Source organism: Urocampus carinirostris, chromosome 2 (genome assembly GCF_059441175.1).
Source record: "Urocampus carinirostris isolate Australia breed hairy pipefish chromosome 2, RoL_Ucar_1.0, whole genome shotgun sequence".
Classification (NCBI taxonomy): domain Eukaryota; kingdom Metazoa; phylum Chordata; class Actinopteri; order Syngnathiformes; family Syngnathidae; genus Urocampus; species Urocampus carinirostris.
Window position 1 is genome coordinate 3,415,405 of NC_142350.1, and position 11,016 is coordinate 3,426,420.

At 38.0% G+C, this 11,016-nt stretch overlaps 1 protein-coding gene across 1 annotated transcript; it reads left to right on the forward strand.

Moving 5' to 3' along the window:
• The first annotated feature begins 719 nt into the window (after positions 1–719).
• On the forward strand, positions 720–10,735 carry LOC148370666 (zinc finger protein 385B-like). Its single transcript, XM_088328755.1, has 6 exons — positions 720–762; positions 811–936; positions 7,476–7,562; positions 7,643–7,827; positions 8,305–8,397; positions 8,469–10,735. Exons 1-6 carry the CDS (start codon positions 720–722, stop codon positions 8,607–8,609), a joined length of 675 nt encoding a protein of 224 aa, XP_088184881.1. The 3' UTR covers positions 8,610–10,735.
• The last annotated feature ends 281 nt before the right edge of the window (positions 10,736–11,016 follow it).

An 11,016-nucleotide genomic window follows, 5' to 3' on the forward strand; every position in this document is an offset into this window, starting at 1 on the left:
CCATTGACACAAAAAGATGCTAGAATATAGATAGGAACAGATCAAGATGGCACAAAATTTGTGCTAGCAGCAAGACTGCGCTTTTATTTTAGTTGTTTGTAAACCCCCCAAAAACTTTGTTTTGATTGGCGCCGGATATTTTCTTTCATAGTGCTTGAATTTGGCCATGAAAAAGGTGTACAATCCCGGACTCATTCCAATCTTCCCCGTTCCTATAATAAAATATATATTGATGACTTGATAGAAAATGTCAATGATCAGATCAGATCAGAAGGTTGACAACATTGTCCACTATCATGTGTGCAAATGTGTTTACTGCACAATGTATACCTCCAGCCTATAGTTGGCGCTATACACTTCATTGTGCTGGTACTACACAATACAGTGAAAATATTCCATATGACTCTGAAATGTGATTGCTGTGGAAACCAGCCCTAACTAATTAACGGCTGTTTGTTGAAAGTCATTAGTTTACTGTATTAATACTTTTTACCCTGTCGAATAATGAGTTTAATCAGTTTCTCGTCTTCAATTCTCAGAGATAAGGGATCTTGATATTTGAGGGAAAATAAATTGCAATATTGAGAACATTTGGATTCCATGAAACTGATAAATATGAAAACATTTTGAAATATTTAAGCTACTTTTAAAGTAGAGTTAAAGGCTTCCTTATCGTCCAAAGTGGAATCGTAATCAATGCTTTCTGATTGCGGGTCGTCATGGCGACCCATGATCGTCACAAGTCTCGGACTTCTTTTGGAAGTAGGCCATCTTTTGTTTAAGCGGCACCGGAGCATATTTCGGTTGCGTAACAGGCCACTTGCAGGTTGCCATGGCAGCAGAGATCGAGTGACATCGCCGGAGGAAAACGTGGCGTGAGATCGTCTCGGACGGATCGCCTTGCAAGTGGCAACACGAGACCATTTCCGATCACAGGTAAAAGACCACCAATACATTGCCTATTAGATTTTCTATATAAATTGCCTCACTTCAAAAATATGTACATACACTACAGTTCAAAAGTTTGCAGTCGCTTATGAATGTCCTTATTTCTGAAGGAAAAGCATTTTTTTTTCATTAAAAATAATAATCTAATCTGAAATATATTGTCAATGACTAATATAGCTACAAATCGGAACTTTTTAATGTAATATCTACATAAGTGTTTTTAAAGGCCCATTTCCAGCACTCCAGTGTTCTAAATGAGTTAGAAGATGCTTAGAAAACCCTTGTGCAAGGATGGTCGCTCAGCTGGAATATTCAACCGGTTCGAGAAGCTATAAAACTCGCCTTCCATTGAACTAGTCGAGTATCTGCGGCTGCATCGGCTCGCGACAACGGGTCAGGTGCAATCGACATTTCGTTCTGTGTACATTGTTACACAGAATGACAATACAAGGAAATTATTATTATTATTATTATTATTATCTGTAGCATCATATTTGTGGGTGTGATTAAACTTCCAGAATGGCCAGAAAAAGATCTGTCTTGTGCAGGTCAACAGTCTGTTCTAAAAAATTAAATTGCCAAGAATCTGTAGACCTCTTACAATGGCGTTTACCTCTTCCTTCAAAGAACGGCACAAACGGGCTCTAACCAGAGTAGATAAAGAAGTGAGAGCACAACCGAGGAAAGGACAAGCACTTTAGGCTCTAGTTTGTGAAAGACAACTTTAAGGTCCTCAACTAGCAGTTTGGTTGAATAGTGCCTGAAAAACACCAATGTCAACATCTACAGTTAAGATGGGACACAGAGATCCTGGCTTTCATGGCGGAGTGGCAAATAAACTGCTGTATCTGAGACTGGCCGATTAAAGGAAGAGATTACTGTAATATGAGCCATTGGACAACTCATACGGTGAATAAAAGTGTGATTTTCTCGGAAAACACAACATTTTCTGGGTGACCCTAAACCTTTGAATTGTGTCTATAATGCATTGCAACATTTTTATTCTATTCTCTTTTTTGAAGTACTTACTTATATATATAATGCGCCCATTTTTTACTTAAACTGTTATTTGGGTGCGCGGAATACGCAATGTTTTACTATTGTATGTCACCGTATTTGTGCAATGATAGATCCCTCCAAAAATATTGCCGACCGCGGTCGCAAAACTTTGGATGCAACGGGAATCAAACCTCGCACGGATGAGTGTGCTGAATTCTAACTGCTGGACCGCCAAAATGACATACGGAAATGCATCATATTTTATACCTTATTCACACTTTTTATTCACGGTACCAGAGGCAAATGTTAGAGAATGTAGAAAACAAAGTCGTCCTGAAAGATATTAAAAAAACAATGGAGCACAAGAGGGAAACAAGTCTTTGAAGTGTGTATGATGATGAATCAAACTTAGAAGGATATTTAATATTTATTGTTATGTTTTGTACAAGTTTGAGCTGAGGAAAACAACAAATTTTATACCGATTTTAAATGAAGTAAGAGTGCCTGTTATACAAAAATGAATAATAAATACTTTGCATTGCAAGATTAATATTCGTTCCTCTTTCGATCTACAGTACTTTTAATTTTGCATTGTAATATTTTTACCCACTCTAGTCTACTTATTCTTTTGTTCATTTTTTTATTTATTGAGTATATAATTTAATAATTTTAAAGGTTTTTTTATTTCAATTTTATCTACTGTATTTGTTTATTCCTGTGTGTAATTTTAGTTATACATTATTTTTTTTAATTTATTTTTTTAATTAATATTTAGGAACTGCAAAGAAACCTTTTTATTTTTTTTCCACCTGTCCTGCTACGAACGTTGAGGCGTTTCCCGACACTCGATCACTTTGAGGGCGAATTGCCTGAGCTTACTATTGCGTTTCAAAAAAGGACATCCATAAGGTGGGACGGAGGAAGAGGATGATGAATAGGGGGGATGAAGACAAGGGTCCAAATGAGGACAAAGTGAGGACACAAAAGATGAATTCTGGTGGGTGCCAAGACATTTTCACTTTCCCTTTTCTAAATGATAAACAATCACCTCCTGTGTTGCCTTGGCAACTTCGGTTTGGGGCTTGGACTTCTCTGACATTTATTCTCGTTCTTCACTCTTTTTTTAAAGATCTTTTTTTTTTAATTAACGAGTTTGCGATTGAAGTTTTCATTTTTTTCTTTTTTTCCAGTTACTATACTATACTCTATACTCAATTACTATACTATACTCTGACATCAATTTTACGATACAATTTTTGGGGTCCTGGGGCCTCATTAATAAAAACTGCGTAGGAAAGATCACCAAAGGTGGCGTATGGCGGAAACCTAGGAAGTGCGTACAAACAAACGTCCTGGTTTATAAAATATTCCACCTGCACGTCCCACACCTGTTTCTCTTTAAAATTTACAATTAACTCTAAAGTTGGTGCATGTGATGCCTATAAAAGGCCAGGAAAATGCCCTTGATGAATTATCAAACTTACTAAACGCTCAAATGGCTAAAGTGGAGGAAAATAACAGACAAGCGTATTGTTAAACAATTTATAGTAAAGGTTCTTGTGTGTGAGGTGGATTGTTGAAAGTGTTTTTTTTTATTGGAGGGGTGGGGGGTGTTGGGCTTTTGGTCGACGTTGGCATCATGAATGCCAAAAAGGCAGAGGAGTTGCAGCATGTTGCAGATGGTATCAAGCAGAAGTGGGTATAATAGCCCAAAAAAATATTCAAGTAAAAGTAATATTACTTAAGAACAATGACTCAACTAGATGTAAAAAGTAGCCATCCAAATAATTACCAGGGTAAATGTTAAAAAGTACACGATAAAAAAAAACACTCAAATACTGAGTAACTGTAGCAACATCTTATTTGTTAAGTTTTTTAAAGAATTCAAAGAGATCATCAAATCATCAAAGTCCTTCAAAGCTACAATAAATTCTATTTCATTTAAAATATATTTAAATAATCCAGGTAAATTGAAGTACTGTATTCTTGCACACAGTGTGTTTCTCATCATTAATAGATGAGGTTGCAAGATTTCAATCAAAGCCTTGAAATATTGTGTCTCACACACAAAATTCGGCACCAGCTTGTCAAGTGTTGCTTGTGTTACCCGCCCTGGGGCAGCAAAGGCTGGTATTTTGGCATTTTTCATAGGAGGGTCACTTAAAAAGGAGAACTTGCACTTTCTGTGGGACTCTTGTGTATCTGTGTCAGTGTAGTAAGTTCTCAGTCAGTTGTTTGGGTGAACTCTCCATGGATTATAAAAAAGTTCTACCTGCTGGTTTTTAGGGTCACTGGTCAAATTTAAATAAAAGAAACGTGGCGGAGGTGTCTGGCAGAGACAGACAGACTGGTACTTACTCGGAGGGGATTTAAGTAGTGGGTCCAATGTAGCCTAACTTAACGGAGTAAGAGTACTTCTTCCGAAAGCTACTTAAATAAAACTGTTAAGTGATTAAAAAGTAATGTCCCAAAACTTAAGGAAATGTAGCTGAGTAAATGTAACGTGTTACTACCCACCTCTGCTGTCAACAATGTTGCCTCAGAGAGCCGCCCCGTAGCAGAAATAAATGGAGATACTCTGATTTTAGCCAACTTAACCAACTGCCGTGCGCAACGACCATGACATTTTAGTAATTAATGAAAACTATTGAATACTAACAATTGAATATTTTATTTGTTTTTGCGGGTGTCCTCAGGGACAGTCAATGTCGATTAAGCCTCTTTGTATTTTTGAATATTCTCTTCCTATGTGCTTTGTGGAAAGCAGAGGGGGTTGGTAACGAGTTACATTTACTCCATTACATTAATGTCAGTAAGCTTTTTTGTGAGAGAAAAAGTGTTCTCTTACTCCACTAAATTAGGCTACATTGAACCCATACTTAAGTAGGTAAGTGCATTCCTCCTTCGCTTTTTTTTCTTGTCTCCTGTGTCCCCTGAGTGAGAGGCTCTCACTGAGAGCCAGCCTGTAGGGCCCAAGCCCTGCCCCTTTCAAAGGAGCAGTGCAGATAGGAAACTGGCGTGTGTGTGTGACCCGCTATGGAACCCAAAGGTAAAAAGAAAAACATAACTGCTCATAAATCAAACTTAAACTGTGTGATTTGTGATTTTATTTACTTAACCTCTTTTGAATGCTACATTAAATTGCACACTTTTTGTTGCCCAGATAAGTACATTATGCACCTTTGTTGTTCTTTTTCCTAATCCTCAAAAGAAAAATGACACAAAAAGTTCCTTAATTGCTTTTCTTTAATTTTATCAAAAAGGTTCCAGATTCTGTAATTCATTAATATCGTAACTAAGTTAAACTTGAGGCGGAATCATACAACAAAGTAGTCAAGTCATTCTCCACAGGATGTGCTGCATCCATCTTTTGTAGCCTGATAAATACAGCATGTGTTGTGGGCATTGTATGGCTTATTTAAGGCTTTTAATATTTTGTTTTTGTTCAAAATCTGTATAGCTCTTTTAACATTTTGTACAGCCTGCAGAGTACTCTGTAAATATGCTAATTGTGCTTAATCTTTTTATTTTCATGCATACATGTACTATTTATATCATATTGTTTATTAAAGTACTTGATTTAACCGTGATTTTTCTAAAAATGTATTTCTAAATTAAATATAATTTATTGTTGATTGGATGGACATTGATGGTCTGAGTGTTTTCTTAAAAAATAGATGAATCAATAAATAAGATGTTGCTACAGTTACTCAGGACTTTAGTTTTTTTTCAACATGTACTTTTTTTTTTTAACTTTAAGTAATCATTTGAATGACTACTTTTTACCTCCACCCGAGTCATATTATTCTGAAGTAACAGAACTTTCATTTGAGTAAAATTGTTGGCTCCTCAACCCACCTCTGGTGAAAAGTGATATTTATCGATTTCAGACACATTCTTTGGTTCCATCCATTTGCCGTTGGGTCGTAGTTTTCTGTTTCTTTAGATTTTGTGATTCCCTCAGTGCCAGAGCTTTCATGAAAGTCCGCTTATGTCTGGTCAAGTTTGGTTTTTATAAAGACCAAACGTTGCTCACAAATGGCGTACGCCTTGTTTTGTGTGTAAATTGTCTTTTAGAAATGAGTCCCCAGACGCTTTAAAAATTCATCTTTGCCCTTGCAATCTTTTACTGGCCTTTTCACAGGTTTTGTGCTTGAAATTATTTTAAATGGTTGAATTTTAATATTGTGTTTTCAAGGTCAGGAAAATGCTGGGTAAAGTTTGGGTAAAGTGCTTGAAAATGTTTGAATTTGTTGACATTACCGTGTTTCGTAGCAGTCTGACTGTGTAACTACGCATTCAATTAAATATTACATAAGAAAAGTGTGTGAAAATGACGCCAATGTGCTTGCTCTGGTGGCTTGTCATGTAAAGCGTTACGGCCCCCCGCTTTTTTGGCTCTGCTCACTGAAAAGAGCCCAAATAGCTCCTCAAAGTTTTTATTTTTATTTTTTATGTGTTATCAATAAGAATAAAACTTTATGCACCAAATTATTTTGTATTCAGTGATTTCATGTTTTTCAGTGGATGAAAAACACATGAAATATACATTGAAATATTTACAGATCTAGAAATAATTTTTAAAATAAACACAATAAACAAACAATTTTAGCTTTTCGAACATTGAACGGATTTAAAGTCTAAAAACACAAAATGCCTGAAAATGCAAAACAACAAAAGAAAAAAGAAAAAACTCTTCAGTGATATAAATAAATGATGAAATGCACAAAAAAAATATTTACATTTTTTTTTTAACCAATTTAAACACATCCACTAAAAAATACATAAAGAAAATATTAATTAAAGTAAGTAAAACAAATAGAAAATGATCAGTAATCTCTTAGATTGAAAGATTGAACGCACTCTGCTCCGGAATAATCAATATCAATACAATGAGTCCAAATTTGCATCGTTTTTTTCGCTTTTTGTACATACAGCACTTTTTTTTTGTATTCTGTATTGAACTCAATTATTACCCAACACCTATAGAGCCCTTTCCGTGTTTATAAACAAGTGTGACTTATTAAAGCTGTGCATGTATTGTTCAACAGGAAGGCAGAATTCATGTCAGTTTATACCAGCCCATTGACACAAAAAGATCATAGATAGGAACAGCTCAAAATAGCACAAAGTATGTGCCAGCAGTCGCGACTTTATTTTAGTTATCAAAGTCAACCAAAAACAAAACAACTTTCTTTTGATCTGTGCTGGATTTCTTCCTTTGAAGGTGCTGGGAAAAATGAAAAATTGGCCTTGAAAGTGCTTGAGTTTCAGGAGCTTCTCCAGTTAGCTGCTAAATACGGCCACTTACTCTGGCTCTGACCAACTCCAGCTAGTGGCTCTTTACAGCTGGTCCAAGTGTATTCATTCATTGTTAGAAGTAGGCTTCAGAATTTTGCTTTGTGGCATCCTTCAGTCATCCAAATTTTGTTATAATTCGAATGCACACGATTAAGCTCAGATCTCTTGTACGCAGTTATTTATACCCAGTCCATTTAAATATTTCTTCTCATGACTTACTGCTTCAGCTGTGGACCAATTCAAGCGTCCTCTGTTCTGCTCACTGTGCAAAGTCTCCGTCAACTCGTCCTCACAGCTGCAAGCTCACAATAGCGGTGAGTTGCAAAGTTTACCGCCCCCTTAGAAAATTAGCCTCCATCTTACATTCTGATTGTTATTTTTTTGTTTGCATTAGGCGCCAAACACAAGACCATGCTAGATGCTGAGAGCGGCGCCGGCGCCATTCAGTCTTTCCCCAAGGTCGTCAGCGGGAGCAAGGTCAAGCTGTTGTCGCCCGAGTTGGCTAGTGATCTCCGCGACAAAACTTTCCGATGTCACGTCTGTGACGTCCACGTCAACTCGGACACGCAACTTAAACAGGCAAGTTAATGTTTACATGCTTATGCTACAGTATTGTTTGCTAGAGTTAAGCCGTTTTAAATCGTATACTCATATTGTCTCTGAAGTATTTATTAGCCCCTAGACAGACTTTGGCTAATGTTTTCATACTTACACTACAGACTAAATTACTATAGTTTAGCCGTTCAAATTTGTAACCACGTACTACATGTGTAGCTTTCTGTTTGTCCCTTAACTTTTGTTGGCCACTTGCCAGTCTTTGGTTAACCTTTATGTGCTAACAGTACAGAGCTAATTTACTTCAGTTGAGCCATTTTAATTCGTAAACTTTACTTTATGTGTCCCAAATGTTTTTGTTAGCCGCTAGCCAGACTACTACATCATCTATATCAGCCCCTTCCTACTCTGGTTTTCTTGTCATTACTTTTTCTCCCAAAAATACATTTCAGTGCATCCCTAATTACCTTGTGGGAAATAATTTTCTTTTTGGGGGTGCAGCACATAAGCAGCAGGAGACACAAAGACCGAGCGGCGGGAAAACGGACCAAACCAAAACCGTACGCGGCCAGACGGCGGCCCAACGTCCAATTAGTGAGCTTGATTTGATTTTTTTTTTAAACTCTTCATAATATTCCTGACTCAATTTCCTATTTTTTGCCCAGCCTAGAGTGAATCCAGCAGCCTCGACTCTCAATGACTGGCAGCTGGCGGCCGTCATGGCGTCCTTACTGTGCTACCCCGTCTCCGCCAATGCTGGTCCAGCACTATTCCTGCAGCCGCCACTTGTTTTTCCTCGCTACTAAAGTTGTTTTTTTCCCTTCTTGACAATTACAGTTTTTTATTGATCTTATTGTTAGATTGTACATATTTTCCCTCATAATAATATTTACAATCCAGGTATTTATCATTCTTTTTAATTTATCTAAAGTTTTTTTTTTCCTTCTCCATAATTTGTTTTACTAATTTTGTTTTACTCAAGTGACTTTAGTTTATTATTTTCTTCCCCAACTCTAAGATATAAACCTCTTTTTTTTTCTTTTTAAAAAAAATATTTTTACTATTTCAAATTATTTGATAGATGGGTGGCTGTGATTTATTTTTTTCTCCAAAATTGAAATATTAAGCTTAATCCTAAATTATTTTATTGTATGTACAAATTCCCGATGACCACTGTGGAGAGCTTTGAGAGGAAGGTCAGCTCATCTCAGTGCAGGTGGCTGGGCCTGCTACCGAGCCTGAGCAACATTGCCCTGTTTGGGTAAGACACCAAGCTGCAACCTTCTTTTAGCACTTAAGAAGAGTTCATGGTTTCCCGGCCGGAGAAGTCCTGCTTTACCGAGACTCCACAGAACAAAAAGTCTCTTCTGTAGGAATGGAGGTCCGAACAAGGAGGAAGTGGCATGCCCAGGTGGCGGTAGAGCGGGCAGAAGCGAGACTGAGGCACAGCACCCGGGTGGGAACTGTAGCTACAGGCCGGGCCGGATAGCAACCCGAAACCATGCTACGGCAGAACCAAAAGACAGGAAAGGTGAAAGCTTATCCAGGACGGGGTTCGTGCTGAGGTGGAAGAGTAGCGCTTCAGCAGAGTGGTGGGCATGAGCAAGCAATTAGCCTGGAGAAAGTGGGAGCACATTGCTGGCTCGAAGATCACCTCGATCGAACTTTGAAAAGCGGAGCCACACCACTCCAAATTCCTGGTCAAAGCAGTGTATGATGTCCTCCCATGCCCTGCCAACCTGTTCACCTGTGGCCTAAAAGATTCACCAGAGTGTCAGCTTTGTCAGAAAAGAACACATCCTTAGCTGTTGCGCAAATGCCTTGGAAGATGGCAGGTATAGGTGACGCCACGGCCAAGTCCTGCGAGCATTAGCAGACACAATCTGCACTGGCATCAATATCAGCAAGCAGCAACATCAAACCCAAAGCACAATTTCCAATGTCCGACCAGGAGAGAAACCTCAACCCTCCAAGAAGACCCATGGGGGCCTACTCCCAACTGCAAGGGACTAGCAGCTCCTAGTGGACATAGGGAAGCAGTAGTGATTCCCATACATCATTGCAGCTACAACACTTCTGCCAGACATGGTGCTGATGTCTGGAGCCAGCAAGCCGTTTAAATGGAGAGCAGGAGAGGAAGAGGGAAAAGTATGCCGATCTCGTAGCTGAATGCCGGAAGAACAAGGGCCTGATGCGAGCCTATTGAGGTGGGCTGCAGAGGCTTTGTAGGCAGGTCCTTGCACTGTGTCCTTGGGCTCCTCGGTATTTGTGGACTGCACAGGCGAAGAGCCATCAACAACATCATGGCAGCAGCTGAAAAGGCTTTACGCTGGCTCTGGTTGAGGAGGGGGGAGGTGTGGCGTAGTACCTGGACACAAGTTTGGGGATGATGTACTGATGTGTGAACTGATGCATTTATTATTTATGTATGCATTTGACAGATGCATAAATGCGAGTTCAAATAAAATAAGCTTATCTGTTTGATGATTATTTTTTTTATTTATTCATTTGACAAATGCCTGGATGAGATCTGTTTTCTTCCTTACAAAATAAAATGTCGAGCTTATTTAATTATCTGTTTATTAATGTACTTCTTTTTTTATTTGATGTTTGTGTAAGTATTTATATATAAAACAATTCTATTTAAATCAATATTGCAGTGAGTGAGATGTTCAATGCTTTGCAACATTTTGTAGTGTTTACAAAAATTTGGGGGGAAAACGTTTAATTTGAGGATCAGTGACATTGTAAAATGTTGATTGAATTGCATTGCCCTCATCCAAAATATAGTAATCATTTTAGAGATTACAGTTAAGATTTGTCAATTTCATGGCGCTCTTACTCGTAAAATTGCGGTAAGACGTTTTCCATTGAGTGACGTCATTACGCATGCACTATATTTCTTTTTGCTGATTGTTGATTGCCATGTTGTATTGGAAGAAGCCGTGTGCTTGTTTGCTTGCTGTTAAGAATAAATATTCCTAAAGGCTGAACCACAATGTCCTGCTTATCTTCTCACGCATGAGGAAACTGCACACTCTGTCATATCCCTAACAATTACAAATAATATTTGAATAAGCCTCACTTGAAAGTAGAACTTTTTTTGTTCACTTTTAAAATCATTTTTGCTTGCTTTTCTTTTCATGTTCGGTCGTCCCCTTGCAGACAGGTTTACCGGAAATTACGTCTAATCACACTGACCAATCACGACCG

What these genes read in the sequence shown, in the direction of transcription:
- LOC148370666 (XM_088328755.1), top strand. Translation starts at nt 720, where the DNA reads ATGGCGACCCATGATCGTCACAAGTCTCGGACTTCTTTTGGAA. An exon ending in GTCTCGGACTTCTTTTGGAA is followed by an intron (nt 763 to 810) that starts GTAGGCCATCTT and finishes TTTCGGTTGCGT; the next exon opens with AACAGGCCACTTGCAGGTTG. An exon ending in GGCGGCCCAACGTCCAATTA is followed by an intron (nt 8,398 to 8,468) that starts GTGAGCTTGATT and finishes TTTTTTGCCCAG; the next exon opens with CCTAGAGTGAATCCAGCAGC.